The sequence below is a fragment of the Megalops cyprinoides genome, chromosome 1 (genome assembly GCF_013368585.1).
Source record: "Megalops cyprinoides isolate fMegCyp1 chromosome 1, fMegCyp1.pri, whole genome shotgun sequence".
In the NCBI taxonomy this organism is placed as follows: Eukaryota; Metazoa; Chordata; class Actinopteri; order Elopiformes; family Megalopidae; genus Megalops; species Megalops cyprinoides.
The window spans coordinates 35,533,420-35,550,907 of record NC_050583.1 but is presented as its reverse complement, the minus strand read 5'-3'; the positions used below and the strand labels follow the sequence as shown (position 1 = coordinate 35,550,907).

At 39.0% G+C, this 17,488-nt stretch overlaps 2 protein-coding genes across 3 annotated transcripts; one reads left to right on the top strand and one right to left on the bottom strand.

Moving 5' to 3' along the window:
* Window positions 1-128: 128 nt before the first annotated feature.
* On the top strand, window positions 129-4,705 carry LOC118790640 (apoptosis regulator BAX-like). 2 transcript variants are annotated; one of them, XM_036547629.1, is made up of 6 exons: window positions 129-171; window positions 867-915; window positions 1,068-1,226; window positions 1,989-2,124; window positions 3,464-3,568; window positions 3,698-4,705. In XM_036547629.1, exons 1-6 carry the CDS (start codon window positions 141-143, stop codon window positions 3,794-3,796), a joined length of 579 nt encoding a protein of 192 aa, XP_036403522.1. In that variant the 5' UTR covers window positions 129-140; the 3' UTR covers window positions 3,797-4,705. The 2 variants fall into 2 exon arrangements, with proteins under 2 accessions (XP_036403522.1, XP_036403529.1); XM_036547636.1 differs by lacking the exon at window positions 129-171 and having other exon boundaries at window positions 1,076-1,226.
* A 4,043-nt stretch (window positions 4,706-8,748) lies between these two features.
* LOC118782707 (branched-chain-amino-acid aminotransferase, cytosolic-like) lies at window positions 8,749-16,601 on the bottom strand. Its single transcript, XM_036536236.1, has 11 exons — window positions 16,584-16,601; window positions 15,306-15,377; window positions 13,793-13,993; window positions 12,612-12,722; window positions 11,482-11,601; window positions 11,216-11,379; window positions 10,305-10,447; window positions 9,906-9,991; window positions 9,447-9,587; window positions 9,174-9,242; window positions 8,749-8,796 (listed from the first exon to the last, which is right to left on the bottom strand). The coding sequence occupies exons 1-11, from the start codon at window positions 16,599-16,601 to the stop codon at window positions 8,755-8,757; spliced, it is 1,167 nt and encodes a 388-aa protein (XP_036392129.1). The 3' UTR covers window positions 8,749-8,754.
* Between the last annotated feature and the right edge of the window lie 887 nt (window positions 16,602-17,488).

Here is a 17,488-nt window from a genome sequence, read left to right as displayed (position 1 = left end):
GTTTATCATCACTGACGGCATGGTAATATCTAATTAAATACTTGTAGCATTTTAACTAAACGTTTTACACGGATAAAGACTATCCCTAATTTAACCCGTCACATGACGCAATGAGGAAGCGGTAGGTAAACAGATTTAAAATGGCTACGTCGTCGGGCGGGGGCGACACAGGTAGTAGCAACCTTAGCTATTTTACTAAGTGCTATTTGGTTGGCAAGTAGTGTTATAGCTAATCATCTGGCTTTAGTAGTACAACGTAAACGTTATTTAAGTCACAACTACTGTAAAAATAACCTAACTTAATACTTTGATCCTGTATCCCTTTTTGATAGCCAGGTTAGCGTGCTAGCCAGTCTTATCTTGATTGTAAGCTAACGTTAGTTGGTTAACTTACAAGAAATCTTCAGTTTGTCACCCTGTCGTCGTGAATCCCAGAGAAGAGTAGAACAAGACGGAGAAAACGCAATGGATAAAATCTGCTTGTTTCTAGCCATCTTGTAAAAACAGCCCAGTTAGCGAGCTACCCGGTTGATTAGCTAGCGTTAGCTGTCAGCCTGGTAGTAAGCTAGGTACTGTTAAGTAAATAACGTTGATTATATTAGTAAACATAGCGTTAGTAGTGTTGAATTATGCTACAGGTAGTACCCAGACTGTTTTACAAATCCAACATATTTTTTGTTGCAAATAGCTAGCTAAGTTAGCAAGTTACCTATGGATTTGTGAAAATGAGGTGTTGGGGCGCTGTCCATTTGTAAGCAAGCTCAACTTGAAATTTGCCTTTAAATTTAATGACACAGTGACCCAACCTTAGAGGGTATGCACATGTGAGCTTTCACTTAACATGAATATGGATTCTTTGTTGTCAGGTATTGGCACTGATCAAATATTAGACACTGGAGCGGCCTTACTTAATGAGTAAGTATGTTGGCTGTGTCCTGAATTTTACCCAGCGCATCAAATTCTCGACGTTCGTTTATTGTCTACCCATTTGCTGTTAAGTCCTCTACATAGTAGACGGACATCTTGCGTTCACTCTTATACTCTAACGTTATACGGATTTGTCTAAGTTTCATAGTTGATCGAGTGCGTCGTCATGGGAGTGAAGACGTGAATGTGACCTATGGCGACCTGGGTGGAACAGAGCTGCTTGACCCTGCCCACAAGCAATTGGCACAATGTCTGCAGCGAATAGGAGATGAACTGGACAGCAATGTAGAACTTCAAAGGTTAGAGCACTATCATGCACAAAAATGATTTTTAACATCGTTCTTTTTCTGTCTGCATGTATTGGACTATTCGTTATCCTGTTAATACTGGTAGAGCCAGCCAGTATACAATACTGCTGTCAGTTGGAATATCCATATGTTTACGTTTACATTTACATTTATTCATTTAGCAGACGCTTTTATCCAAAGGGACGTACAAAAGTGCATATAGTAGGCAAACAACAGGCACAAGGGCAAGATGTGTACAGGTTGTACAGTGCAAATAGTGCTGAAGCTGAGCACAAGGTCAGTGTAGCAAGACAGAACTAATCTGATCTAAGGTTACATACATCAAATACAGTCACTGGGACAATAAAGTGCTGCTATACTACCTAGGCAAAAACGTGCTGCAAATACAAGGTAAGAGTTAGTGCTACAAGTATGAGCCAAGAATTTTAGATTTACAGGGTCAAATATGTGAGCTTGACTGCTTGCCTGCCATCATTTGCTATTTGTTGCATTGTCTAGCTATGGAAACATTTATCTATTAAAATAATAAAAAATAATCTCAAGGTGTTTTTGCTCAGTGTTAAGCATGCTAATGTTGCCTAGTTTCCTAGGAGTTTTTAATTAGAGTTTTTAAGTCCAGGTTACACTTCAGAGGCTGGCCTGTCCAAGCACATATTTCTGATAATGTAGACATAGGCATCGAACTGAATTTGGAATCTGATTAAAGGGTATACAGACCCCTGGAATGATTTTTCTGTTGTGTGTTTGTGATAGGATGATTAACAACTCGGCCCTCCAGCCCACGAAGGAGGTATTTGTCCAAGTAGCCTGCCAGATCTTCTCTGATGGGAAGTTCAACTGGGGCAGGGTGGTGGCCCTCTTCTATTTTGCCTGCCGACTGGTAATCAAAGTGAGTGTCGACAAGTGCAGTCATTCCTCCTCTGTTTCTTTCATTTTTTTCTCTGTGGGATATTCTACTATAACTGAGCAATGATAGAGTAATGTCTGCTTAGGACAGCAACAGTCAATGATTATCAACCAATATAAAAACCTGTGATTTTTCAAAAAAATAGGTTGACTGAAAACATTAGTCATGCTAGAAACATCAATGTTTAAAATATTATGCAGATCTCTTGTATGTTGAATTGTATGGTTTCAAATAAATAGACTTTTTCAGACTTTTAGATATGGTATTCTGAGAATCTGATGAGTTTCTCCTTGTTCATAGTGCTGAAGGAGATGTGTTGTGAGCAATATAATGTGTAATAAAATGCTTTTAATTTTTGGTGATATTATGGATATGATATTCCATTTCACTTCCAAGCAACTAGTATGCACTGATGATTATTCAGTCAATCTTGCAGACAAGACTGTCTTCACATTTCAGTTCAGCAAATAAAAATAATTATCAGTGGCGCTATTAGGAAAATTTCACATGGTTGGTGGCTAAATCAGAGACAGGGATCATAAGTCTCTTTTTTGGTAGTATCAGAAAAAAGAGGATGGAGTGTGATTTAGACTCTTGAAGAAGAGTGTGTGTTGACTGCGAAAGTCTGTCTTTAATCCAATAAAAAGCAGTATCGAAGTGCACGAAAAGCACTGACTTTGGGTACAACGGTGTCAGGGTGAACTCTGATTGTTCAAACCAATTCCAGCATATACAGTTTAGGTTACGCTCTTGATGTAAATTAGCCAGACCTATCGCCTGCATGATAATGAAATCAGAATGCCGTGTTTGGAAGTCAGGATACCATTTGTTTGAGAAGGTTCTCGAATGCCCACGCCCGGTCCCATTCTATAATTGTTTGCTGTCTCACTTGACCCAGTTGTTAGGGTGTCAGCAGAGGTGTGGATCATCCTGTCAGTGTCTCTGTGATAATCAAGCCATTTGGGAGGATGCGGCTATTCAAATTAGATCATGCCTGGTAGACTACACATTCTGGGGCAGAATGCTGTAATTTCTTACAGTAGTCAGTTAAGGTTCTTCTTTTTGTTTGATTTGTTTCACATGACTAAACTTGAAGTACAAAAGACTGAGACTTCTCATTTCAAAAAGACATTGGAGAGTGCTAGTGCTTCCTGGGTTCAGATTTAAACTTTTGTCTGTAGTTGTTCCATAGTTTCTGGTCCTATTCCCCAAGTAGCTATTGGTACCCTGTATGAAAGCAATATATTTGGTGTACCTCATGCCTCCTGTTTGAGGCGTTAATTGTGCGCTGTGAACAGGGTTTCACTTTTGTCTTTCCCAGGCACTGTTGACAAAGGTCCCTGACATCATCCGAACAATTATAAGCTGGACAATGGACTACATCCGGGAACATGTGGTCAACTGGATCAGGGAGCAAGGTGGCTGGGTAAGCGTGAATACTTTACACGTGTGGCCACTGGAAATGTAGTAATAATGCATTGCCTTTTTTCACAACTGGGTGAATGTGTCTATTGAGAAATTGTACCTGTCTCCACCTCCTGTTTGTCTTATGCAGGAAGGAATCAAGTCCTACTTTGGGACACCCACCTGGCAGACGGTTGGGGTGTTTCTGGCAGGTGTCCTCACCACTGTCTTGGTCCTCCGCAAAATCTGAAGAGAAAATGGATGAAAAGAAGGGATTGGGAGCACAGAAAGAACCCTGCAAGAGGCAGAGAAGAGAGAGAGAAAGAAAGAGTGGGAAGGTTCAGATGTCCTAGTCTTCAGAGTGATATGAAGAACCACTCCTCTTCATCTCTGCATCACAGAGGAGAGGCCGGTTGGCCGCATGGCTTTGAGCAATAACATGGAATCGATAGGAGTGGAGATTATCATGTCTCCTTCCTTTTGTTCTCAGGGAGTGAACCTCTTCATTTCACTGTCGCTGGAAAAGAGAGAAGCTTGAGCTCAGTCTAGGAGAACAACATTTAAACTTTGGAATTCATTTACATATGAAGAAAGATGCATTCTTCTTCTTTCACCAAATCTTCACTTTCCAACAGCCTTTCATTTCACCTTCCAGCTTTCATTTAAACCCTTTCCTATCAGTCATACTTCTCTCCAGCTACCTCTCTCTTTCCTGTACCATGGTTTTCCCTACCTCTGTGCTGTGTCAGAGTACTTTGTACTGGTTGAACACAATAACACCACTTGTGTGTGTGTCAGAGGTACAGAACATTTGTATATTGGAAGATACCTTTGTCATTTTTTTCACTTACACACAGTGTAACACTCAGTACAACATAGTTCAGTACTATTGAGCAGTCTTAAAGTACTGTCAGTTTACCTCGGCTTAAGAATACAAATGCTTTACCACACTGTAAGTATTTAGACTGAAACCAGAATTCTATCCATATTTGTAGTGATTCTCACTTTTATAAAATGCTTGTTGATGGGGTTTTCAAAGTGAACAAGAGCGGACCCTTTGCTGTTATAAGTTGTGAGTGCCTTTCACGGGTATTTTGTAGAAGGGGGTGTATTTCATGATATTTTTCAGTTCTCACCAGCATGAAATTTGTGTCTAAACTATCTTTGTATCTAAACTAACTTTAAGGTAGATTCATCAGTTTAATGTTTTGATGGAAATTATCTATAAATTATGAAATTTTGACTATTTGTGAATTCTTTGCAATTTTGGAATGATTAAGGTCAAATTTGTATGGATGATTTTTCTTATCTGTCAGCTATAGACATGTCTTCTATCCCTTTCTCAGCTTTTGAAAGCCATATTTTAGGAAGTATTTACACTCATGCTTGTTTTGTTTGTGAAGGTACAATCAGGGTCCCCAAAGTGCTTTTCAGTAAAACCAAATAATACGGGTTCTATCTTCCCAAGTGACATGCAGTTTCTCTCCATGGAAAAAGCCTTTCTTAGTCATACAGAAAGTTTTATTGAAAGCGCTTCAGTTGCACCGAAAGAAAATGCCAGTGTATGTACAAGTTAGTAAGTGTAGGGATGGCAGTGAAATGCAAGGAAAGAACATTTTCTCATTGCTTTCACAACTGATAATCCTTTAATATTAATTGGTTTGTGTACACAGAGCAATTTTTACTTTCATAAGTTGTGCTCTCTTGTGAAGTCCAAGGGAAAGTGTCAGGTTATTTGGAGCCTTAAAGCATCATGGCCTTTGTTCAGTACTGAAAAAAGAAAATAACCCATATTGGCATATGTGCTTGAAACAACTGTGGTTAATCTATGTTAGTGTAGCCATGTAATGGAATTTAGCAGTTTAATTACATTCTAGTTAAATGTTACTTAAGGTAAGTGCTGTCACTGATATGAAAGTTTGCTGCAATTACTAGCTTGTGTAAGTTAATTACCAAACATAATCAGGATTCATCATAGGCTCAGGGTGATTTGGATGATATGTAACTGTATAAACCATAGACTACTTTTACATTTTAGTAAGTGTCTGACATGATGCACAATGTAGTTACACACAGAGTAGTTACAATGTCATTATATAGTCAATTCCCTATTTAAATGGGTGTTGTAAGAGTGGTCATCAGATAAAATATTACCACTGTCAGATAATTGATAATCAACTCTGCTTGATGCCATAATCCAGTTATCTTTTTTCATTTACCTTCTACTGGAACAGTAATTCAGTGATTTATGTACTTCAAAGCTGGGCATTTTATTTGGAGAAGTGAGTCACAGTCTCCATGTGTCACACCACCTGGCGCTTCTCTTGAGTGCAGAAACAATGAGCAGCTGAGAAATTCTGTGCCCTGAAACTCCTAGACACCACTGCCACATGCTAGGGACCATTTGCATGCAGATGTCTGGGATGTGTGTAAACCAGAATTGGCAAGTTGATACTATTTTCATGATTGGAATTATTTTAACCATAAATAAATACATCTGAATGGCAGCACACTTTTAGAGTTGGGCATACTTTCCCTGCAGGTCTGAGGTCTGAAAGTTCCTGGAATATTCTGAATCTTGACCCTCAACTGCTGACCTGCCTCTGCTTGTGTACGTCAGTTATACACTGAACTTAGCAAAAGCAGTCATTGGCATCATTTAAGGGCACAGTTCTGAAATATATGAAAGGGGGAGTTACAGAGCTGGTGAGGCTCAATGCCTAAAAATGAAGGGTTTCTCACTTCCAAAGCCATGCTTCCAGAACACATTATGGTGACAGAATGTTCAAGTATTGCATATTAGATAGATTAATTATACCATCAGTTTTGTGAGTTTGTCAACGTGTGTGTGTGAAATAGGACCCATCCCTGATCTGTAGGTATGGCCCTTTGGTGCCTCAGTGAACTCTACTTGGTGAGATTACTGAAGTGTTTTTCTTCTTTCTTTGGTCTCTACTTATTCATATGTTGATATATTGTTGCATGAACTACTGTCTCTTTGTAGATACTTTGTAAATTTTGGGACACATGGCTTTAGATGACTGATCCACACCCACATTCTTTACAATTGAATATTGAAAGATGAGCTCTGTCTCTATCTCTGTATATTGTGTATGTGTGCACTGCATGCTTGATCTGACAATGGTCAACTGATTGAACACTCAGCTCATAGAATGAGATCTGCAAAGACTACAATGAGCAAATGTTTTATTTCCATGAAGTGTCTGCAATAAAAAAATATCCATGATGCAGAACTGTACTACAGTGTGGCCAGCGCCACTGCCTTGTGCACTTGGAACAATTGTGAGCAGTGTGAGCTTACTTAGTATGACGGTATCTCCAGTGGGAAGGCCTTGCCATGGCAATTCACTGTATAATCTCAGCAGCAGTATTGGATAGTAGACTACTACAATATCAGAACTGTTATACATACACTGACCTCAACAGCAACGACAATAACAACATAAAGAGTGGTTTTGGATGACTAATACAGCAAATATTTTAAAATTCTTTGTCAGCATGGAAGGCCTTGATGCCATGTAAACCATTTGGTGATAAACTGGTTATTCACCAGTGACAGGGGTGTATATTAATGATAATGGACTGCATTTATATTGCGCCTTCCAAGGATCTTATTGGGCTTTATTGCAACTGTTATCACAACAACCACCAGCAGCTTTTGCACAGCAGACATTCTGCACCAGAACAATCACTGCTGAGGTGGAGACGAAGGGAGCTATTGAGCTAATTAAAGAAACATTTTGGATAGCCAGATTGAAAGAGTCTGAGTTATGTCAATTAAGTAAATACAAATACAACAATTAAGATATAGAAGTACCTCACTGTCTTTAGATACACAGTGGTATTAATAAACTTTATAACCAGTTACTCAAAAAAGTATGTTTATGTTTTGGGTACAATATTTTTCATGTCATTCTAGTAATTGTACACTGCTGTACGACTTTATGCAATTGCAAGGTAGTTGATGGATGTAAACTGGTTTCAGTGTCTGAGTGGTTTCTGGTGCATAAACAGAATTGCAAATTCAAGATAAAGACATGTTAGAAAATCAAACCGATAATCAGCATTACAATTATTATTATTCTGTATTAACCAACAGAAGAGAAGGAAATTGGAGAGTTGGAATATAACATGGGAGATTCAGACACAACACCATGAACATAAACTGTGTAGAACAGTAATACAACTCTGTGTAATGAGTTTTCAAAACACTACTAAAGAATAAATTCCAATGTTTCATAGTTCAACAGCACCCTCTCAGCACACTTGCACAAAATTATGTTTCTCACACACAGCCTCTCAATTTAGGTTCACAGCCTTGTCCATTGTCATTCACTGCATGTGGCTACATGCTCTTTTAGCAGCAGCATCTCCCCTATCTCAGTCTGGTAAACAGTACTTAACTGATTGGATCTTTATCATTTTCTTCATGCCATGCGTGTACACACCCATATATTCTCTCAACATGTAGACATGAATCAATATACACTCTTTCACATGTCATTTAGCTTTGAGTAAATACGGATTATCAATATATAGTTCAAAAGTCTATAAATTAGTCATCCAAATGTAGCCTCTTCAGGTTATCCAATGTCGTAGTCATCATTTGAAACAAATTCAATCATTTATAAATATGTAAGTAATATTGTTGAAGTCAAGTATATTTAATCAGTTGTACCCTTACAGATTACCTACACTTACACTTACAATGATACAAAAACCTGTAGCTTTACAAATTTTCAAATAAATATACATCCATATTTTGCTTGTTTTGTACAGATAAAATGTTTTTTTCAGTGTAATAAGAACATAAATTAAATTGTATGTGACCTGCTAAATGTTTAAGCCTTCAATTTTGATTTTGTAATGCCAAAAAATTTGAACCATTGTACAATACAATCTTCATAAAATGGCAATTATAGCAGCACAGTTACAGTACTACATGTATGGTGACATGTCTGTATACTGGTTGCAATATGGGTATACATGCAAAACATGAACTGTGAAATTATGTTAAATGCTCAATGAATGGCTAACATCTTACTCCTTCGACACGTAAGGGATCAGCAGCCCATCCCCAGCCAATAAGAGAGGGTGTGTGTAGGTATATGGAGATGGAGGACATTTTAGGATAACCTCTTCAGTGGTAGGTGAACTGGTCTTGATTGACAGACAAAAATATGGCAGCTAAACAACCAATGGTGCCCACTCATTCATTTTTCTTCCATACTGAAAATTAAGGCAGAGTAGAGGTGAGAAAAGAGGGTGGGGCAAAGAGGAAATGTGAGAAACAAGGTGGCACAGAGAGTATTAATGAACAAGGAAATATTTGAAAACATTTAAAATGCTTGCGTTTAATTCAGGAAAAGAGGGTGCAGTAAAATAAAGGTAGAAGTACATGTTATGTACAGATGTATGTAAAAAATGATAATAATTGTAATGTAATGAATGTAATGTATTTGCTTCCATTACAAATGTGGAAGTCTGGAGGACTAAAAAAGGACTGCACACGAAACAGACCTGCACCTATCAACTGACCACATGATAAATCCGAACTATGGTCATGTGATAGATCTAATACATATCCATACATTTAGAATACATACCTGCATATCAGTAAGCTCTTTATGAAATCTCTTGGCTGGACCATTCTTCATGGTTGGAAATTGGTACATCTGGCAGTGAGATACAGAGTGGTGGATTAAAGCAAAGTAATAAAAGAAACAATAATGCAAATATTTAAAAGGAGAAAAGTAAAGAGAAAGAGACAGAGACATAGAACAAAGATGAGATCCATAATTAAAATCTGAGAGAAGACAAAAAGGTTAGATATGGGAAAATAGACAGTGAGGGAGATGGAGACAGATGAGGATGAGTACCTTTCCTTTGTAAAACAGGCTGCTGACTGGACACACAACACAGGCAGTCCCAGTGCCAAACACCTCCAATATCCGGCCAGAATCCAAGGCCTCCAGCAGCTCCTTCATCCCTAGGGTACGTTCTGTCACTTTAAACTCTCCCTGGGGGGAACAGTAGTTCAGCAATAGTGCATTATGTATTCAGTTTATAATTTGTAAAATTTATACAATATATAGATAGGTTTCTAGGATAGGTTCCCAGGAATGACATGGTCCTAAATGAAGGGACAGTACTTGAGAGGTTTGTACCATGCCATCTCTCTGTATCTCTGTTTTCCTGCTTCCCCCCTTCCTTCCATCCCTCTCTCAGTTCTGTAGTTTCTATTTCTCTTTTGCCCCATCCCTAATTTCTCCCTTCCATAAATTTGTGGTTATGAGACCCCTGTGTCATCAGTTCTCTCTAACCCCACTCTCTCTCACCCAATCTTGGGCCAGGTCCAGCAGTGACTGCCTGGTGACCCCTGGGAGGATGATGCCATCAAGGGGAGGGGTGACCAATTCCCTCTCTACACACAGACATGGACAGAGACAGAGACAGAGGCGTTTTGAATAAACATACAGGTACACATATTACCTCTCAACCGACTAGCCCACACCCCGACTGCTCTACACAGAGAAACAGAGGGGTGACTTCAAAAACATTTACGTCTATGCAGACACTGATTACCAGCAAACAGCAGAAGGCGACACAGGAGCACTAAACAATGGGCGAAAAGAGGAAAAATATAAATACCTACAGCTCACAAGGCCCCAGTAGAAGTTTGAAGACACATCCACATAGGCCCCAGTTAAAAAAAGGCGTGCGGGTAGCACTTTTACCCCCTGTCTTGTTGGTCCAGAAGATGAAGAGATTCATAGTGCCAGCCTCAGTGATCTCCTCCTGCTCTCCATACAGCCACAGCACCTGCTGACAGCCATGATTCACTGCCTCTTCCTGCAAAGCAATCGTCGGCCCATAATTCCTGACAGGGAAGCACAGGAAAGAGGGAGAGGAACATGGGAAGGGTGAAAGGTTGAGAGGGAGGAGGAAAGAAGGAGGGGTGTTTATTATAGCCCATAATCATATCCTTAAATGTCAGAAACAAAAATGAACAAATCCACACGTAGACAATCACAGCCTTGCTCTGTATCCATCTTGGCCAGCAATGGAGGAAATACGGAATTATGAATACGGAGGGAAAATGTGGGCTTACATAGCATTGCAGTGCAGAAACAAACACAAAGATCTTCATTTCCAATGTAAAAGTGGCGCTGCTCATTTACAGAGGTTGTAGTGGTGACACCTCCACCAAAAAAAGAAAATAGCCATGCTAACCTACTCATAGCTTTTTCTTTCGTTTATATAGATCAATATACATCTTCAATCAAATTGCAGACACTCTAATTGAAGTTAAAAATTTGTTTTAGCTAACACCAGAAAACTCCTGAAAGTATTTCTGAAAGACTTTTATTAGACTTGGAAATATATGTAGATTGTCTCCAGTAGTGTGACATTGACCTCCATCTTTTGGGGGACCCTGCTAAGCAGAATGTATGCATGAACAGCATATGTATGTGGGAGTAGCTTAGGATAGGTAGTAGCCACTGGCAATAAAAACTAGGTGCTCTGGTAACATTATTGAATAGCCTCAAACCGGCATTGGATGATTAGAAACCATAGCAACTCAAAATTGTAAACAAAAATATAATTAACAGGTACCTGATGTGTATTTATCACATCTCACACTCACCCCCCCATCTTGAATTCCCCTACACCTCCCCTCCAGGCCCTGATGAAGCGGGGGTCTGCCAGCAGGGACACGGGGTTGAAGCTGCCTGTGGCGAAGTAGGGCCCCACGGGGCTCATGATCACAAAGAGCAGAGCATGGGCAGCCTTCGACAGCCCCAGGGCTGGCTGAGAGAGATGGGGGAGCGAGAGACACAATGTGATGATCTCAGCCATCTCAGCAGAGCCGGGACATCAGTGTCACTCTGTCTGCATGCCAGCGGTCCTGACCTCAGTGCCAATGAAAGTGGGACGGATGTACAGGCTTGCATCAGCGGAGTACGGGACCCACTCCTGGTCCACCTCCACCAGCTTCCTGATGCACTCCAGCAGCTCACCTGGGTCAAACGCCTGTACAGGTGGAGGGATGAGTCTCATTAAAACACACCAGCTAGGCATAGGTGTACATCAGCTGGAAACAGGGGAGGTTGAAACATTACCTTTAAATCTATCATTACTTTCAACCTGTTCCCCTTTATCTTCCTTGATTAACAATAAAACAAATAATTCACAGAATAATTGACACCAATCGCGTAAATGAAGTAAATGATTATGCTCGCGAAACAGTGCAGATTGTCTGTAGTTTGTGTGCTTACGAAAGCGACAACGTGAGATTGTTTAATTAACAAGGATAGCATTTATCGATTTAAATTACATTAAATGCACATGACACATCACAGCTTTTGTGAGGTCTGTGTTCTAAACGTTATTGTTCATTGCACTCAACCTAACATAAAAGTTTATTCTCAGTAATTTAAATCGACCTAACTAAATTCAGCTCCGTTTTGTAATTTGAATTTTGTAACACAAGAAAGCTATAATGTGAAACATTTAAGAGAAAGCTTTGGGATTACTTGCCACTTAATTGTTCAAGTTGCCATCCTTGTTAATTAAACAACCTCATGCTGTAGCTTTCGCAATAGCACGCAAACTACACACAATCTGAGCTGTTTCGCGAGCATAATCATTTACTCTGTTTACGCATTGGTGTCAATTATTCTGTGAATAATTTGTTTTATTGTTAATCAAGGAGGATAAAGGGGAACAGGTTGAAAGTAATGTTAGATTTAAAGGTAGTGTTCGGGCTTCCCCCGTTTCCAGCTCACCAGCCGCCACTGCCCGTACATACACTGCTCCAGAGAGGGGAGGATAAACACAGGCCAACACATGCACAGTCTGTTCCAGTACGGTACAGGGCTATGCAAAAACAGAAACACTAAATAAAGTCAGTTATAAGTTGTAATTTACTGCAGTTTAATCCAAAGGGATATACATGACTACGATGCACTATTATACACTTCTAGTGAGCATTATTCCTGTACTGAGGTTTACTTTAATGCATTGTGTTGCATGGGACTCACAGGCAGACAGCTCCTCTCTGCGCTCCTCAGCATTCTCTGCATGTTCAGCATGGGCCGGAAGAGGCGAATATGGTTGTCCACCCCCCTAAATGCCTTCATCCCCTCAAACAGCTAAGACAGAGAGGGGAAGACCAATATGATTACCCAAATTTACCAAAGTTTCCCCACCTGGGGATCAATAAAGCGTTATCTTATCTTACCTTGTCTTATTTTATGTTGACAGAGATGAACAAGGTTCCCAAAATGAAAATAAGAATCCTTTAGTGACCTTGTTTGATTACAGTTGAATCCCTTACTGACTCTCTCAGAGTAAACAGAGTTTGCTTGGAGTACTTGACTGAAGCAGCCATTTTGTATACCAGCCTGTTTCCCCACAAACTTATAAACTTATAATGTTAGTCATATTAGTTTAAATGTACTTATCAAAAAATGTGAATATTCATTTGATTTTTATTTTATGCAGCACAAATTGCTATAAGCTTACTCTCTACATACAGCCAATATGGAGAATGGTCTGTCTGAAACAGGTTGCTGGGGACACAGACAGCCTGATACAAGGTCACAGAAAAACCTCACACATCATGTTACAAATGGGGAGAGACATATACGGATGGGACAAATGGACACAACAGGCAATGCCACATAACATCAAAAGAAAGTAAATTCCCACAAGTACATGCTGTCACAAACTAATTTAAACAAGATGGACACTACACAAGCTTTTTGAATTTGTTGGTATGTGATATTTTACAAAGGTTATGTATATTTTTGTAATGTCTTAACAAACTTTGCTGCTCTAGATTAGCTGTAAGATTTGATCATATTGTTTTGTAAGCTGTAAGTGAATATGCTTTTTTCCTAATTGCCAGCCACCTGCAGCTGATTATATGGCCTTTATTTATGGAATTGTTCTGGATGTTATTAAGTAGTTAACTAAAGAATGTACAATCTGCAAGAGGGTGAGATTATCAGACACTGTATTAACTTACATATGCAACATCAACTAAGTTTTATTGTTATGTCCCTGTCTGTTTTCTACAGAGCTGTGAATAACAAACATCACAATCCTTTGTGTATCACCTATTTGAGGTTTATACCACCCCAGTTATTGGGGAAGGCAGAAAACCCCATCCTTATCAGTTTCATTTGTGAGGGATACAGACAGGGGGAGGCAGGCTCACCTCTGTGGCATAGTGCAATACAGACGAGGCAGGGTGCAGGGATAGGTTTTGGAAAGGCTTGATCTGCGGCACCTCCCATCCTTCGGTCTCCGACCAGTAAATGGTCAGCATGTGGTCAGAGAACTGCTTGCCGAACATCAGGGAAGAGGGGTCGGGTATGGGTCGGGTTTTCTTGCTGCGCTCAATGTTGAGATCTGAAGCCTGAGACAGAGAGTGATGAACGGGGGGTTGATTCACTGACTGTGTGGATGTGTTCCACTGATATCACACAAATCATTCCCACTCAGACCTGGGCTGTAGTGTATACAGGCAGTGTAGGTTCCTTCTGTTTTCTCAACTTGGGTAAAAAGGGACCCTTCTCTCACAATGGCCATTCAATCAAAGGACACATTTTATCAATATTTAAAATAATGACACAGCAATTCTAACTCCTTATGAATTGCACACTCGCAAGACCCTTTTGTCTCTGAGAAGGATAAAAGTCACCTGTTCACTACAAAACTGGTTAATTGTTAATTCTGTTTATTGTGAAATGTTTGTATGACAATGAAGGATCCTTTGTGTATATCACTAACTCATACCTACCAATTACAGATCTGTTTCGCCAACAACTGTTTCATTAATTGTCGATTTACTTGTAATCGTAGTCTGTGTCTAACAGCAGGCCTGTTAAATACAGATGTGGCTTGAGAGCAGGGCTGTGGCTGTGCTTGGGGCTGTTTTTTCTTTTGTTTTGTGAGAAGTGTCAGCCAGCTTCTCAACAGTCTCATAAGAGATATCAATTACTTAGCAAAAACAAAGATCCTATAAACTTGTAATTTCATGTTCTGTTATCCCATACTTCCATCTCATCAAGCTGTTAGACACACATTGTCATGCTAAAGGTCAGAGGACATGGGTAGTCATGAATAAAATGTGTTTATTTCAAGAAATTAATAGCACCCACCTTTGCTTCAATGACTGTTTCAAAGGTTTAATAAACACTACAGTGTTCTGATGTTATTGTTTTAAACCATCGTACCCATTTTCCTGCGATCAGATGGGGTGTGCCATGTCTTCTTTCAGGATAACGTAACTCATAAGCCATTAACTCCAAAAGATGTGGCTAACTGCACTGATCACATAGCAGATATCCACCCACATGCCTTTACTGTAAGGTGGCTTTCAAACAACAGCAATATTGTAACTCACATCCTGGGCTGAGACATTCCAGTTTCAGCTTGTCTGACGTATTTCAGTCTTAAATTTCTGATCACACACAAGGAACAAAATAGTTTTCTGATGAAACTTGTTTGTACTCCATACAGAATATCAGTGACTGTAAAAATGCATCAACAAATGGACAACATTACCTCCAAATGAGAAATTAGGTGGCAGGACTGTATTAACAGCAAACGATGTGCAAGGTTTATGGTGAGGGAAGTGAAAAAGTGAAGCTAGCCTGTGAGACGTGGTGTACTGAGAAGGAAACCTGATAGATAGGTTCTTTCCAAATTTCTTTTACTTCCTTTACCTTGAAGGTGCTGCTGGCAAACCGCAAAGATCCCACGCAGATGGGAAATCGCTGATTCAGTCTTTGGAGTACCTGATGAACAGGGAAGTAAACCAACTAAAGGGACTGACAGTTCCTTTACATTTCCTTCATGTTTAGTTTTAAGTAACTGAAATAACAATTCACATGTTTCTTCAAGTTAAAGAGAGACACTTCAGGTTATAAAACCAGAAACAATTCATCTTAATTTATCATAACGTCTCCTACCCTAATGATCCCTGAAATATGCTAATGTTATTCTTTTGTCCGCTTTCTCAAAATATACCGTTTGTCAGTAACACGCTGCATGTGTCCAGTGCTGTTAAATCCAGCGGCACCTTGTGTGTATGCCCTAACTGCTCCGCTGCAAATACTCCAACTCATGCAGAGCGGTGGCGCGCACACACGCAGAATAGTGCACAGCAGGTACTTGCTATTCCTCAAGTTGAAAAGATAATAAAACCACGGAAGACTGTACAATTTTTGAATGGTATTGTCTTCAACTTTTCGCTTTCCTCGTGTACGTTTCACACTATTATTTATCAGTGCTGTCAAATTTCGCCGAAGGGTTTTCAAAGAGATTGGTACGGGAAAATGTGTTCACGGGCGTCATGTGACGCACTACCTCTATTCTACATTGCAGATACCTCGATCAGACATTATCGTTTTTATCCATTTCCAGAAAATTACCGTCGCAATATTTTTTTCAAAACGTTTTCCCGCAACTCTCAGTAATATCAATATCAAGATCAGTTCAACCAACTAGCTTTGAAACTACAGACACAAAAAAATAATTATATTATTACAGTTATATGTATATATAATGTAAACATACAATGTATGTATGTTTGTGTGCATATACAGTACCAGACAAAAGTTTGGTCACACCTAATTAAGATAATGGGAAAATGCATTCAAAGATTGATCTTAAAGACTTATGCTTAAATGCTTGCAATTTATTTCTTAGAGAAATATAAATAGCTAAGCTGATGCTTATGTATGAATTTCTTTCAAAACATATATATAAATTTTTTAAAAAATATTTTTGGCTACTTTGAAGAATGCATAATTCCATTTGTGTTATTTACTTCCATTTGTGTTGCTTTACTTTTATTCTAAAATGTGGAAAATAATAAGAATAAAGGATAAAAGTGAACCAAATTTTTGATTGGTACTGTATAATTGTCAACTATAATATCAAAATATATTAATATAATAAAATACAGAGAGAGAGAGAGAGAGAGAGAGAAAGAAACTTACCATGCTTAACATTGCCATGCTTGCCTGAATAATGTTAGAGGTGGCAGAGAACAAGTGCCAGAAAAAAGAGGGAGGTGCTGGGCAGTGAGTGTATCACTGAGCCAATTGGACTGTAGAGCCAATTGAATGTTACGTTGTAACATAACTGAATAATGAAAGCATCCCATTTGTTGAATTACTTCAGCTTCGAAATCATCATCATCATCATCTTCATCATAAGGGGATTACTGCGAATTATTTGAGTGTTATACAAGCTGAATTTAACGCACGTTAAGAATACAATACAGAACACATGGTAGGATTATTTGGTTGACTACATGCTTTTCCTGGTGAAGAACAGCATTACTCCATTTTGGCAAATGTAGAGGTGTCTGTCAATCCACCTCCTTTGAGAATATGACAACATTTGAATAGACATGAATAATTGCAATTTGTATTTCATATACATAAATGCTTCAATTAAAAGGATATTGGGGACTTATGTAAGACCTTTTCTATGTAATATTTCTTGCTTTATTAACAGAATACACCCTATCACTTTTCAGTTGCTGAAATTGTCAGTGTTACTGAGAAAAATGTCAGATAAAAATGATAAAACTAGTAAGTAATAATGTACTGGGGCATTTTTAAGGTAACATTGTTGTCTTAAAAGGGCAGGGAGTCCTTCTACTCTCTGCCGTCTACACTATACCTTCAGCAGAGTTTGGTGAAAAAGTATAAAAGACATACTGTATTTTGAATTATCACAGGTTTTCCATCTTAAATTTAAACAGTGTCCCAGTTACATGTTTAAAAGAAAGGCCTGTACCTGGGGACCACAGCAATCTTACTAGTCATGGTTCAGGTAGCCGAATACTATGCAAAATAGATGTTGATCCTTGATCATTTACATGTAATCCACTCCC

Bases quoted from the DNA above. Each gene is read 5' to 3' on its own strand.
- LOC118790640 (XM_036547629.1), top strand. From the start codon at position 141: ATGGCTACGTCGTCGGGCGGGGGCGACACAG. The intron at 172-866 runs GTAGTAGCAACC...CTTTGTTGTCAG, and splicing joins GTCGGGCGGGGGCGACACAG to GTATTGGCACTGATCAAATA. The intron at 916-1,067 runs GTAAGTATGTTG...GATTTGTCTAAG, and splicing joins GGAGCGGCCTTACTTAATGA to TTTCATAGTTGATCGAGTGC.
- LOC118782707 (XM_036536236.1), bottom strand. The intron at 11,602-12,611 runs GTGAGTCCCATG...CCACCTGTACAG, and splicing joins CAGAGAGGAGCTGTCTGCCT to GCGTTTGACCCAGGTGAGCT. The intron at 10,448-11,215 runs GTGAGTGTGAGA...CTTCCCTGTCAG, and splicing joins GGGGAATTCAAGATGGGGGG to GAATTATGGGCCGACGATTG.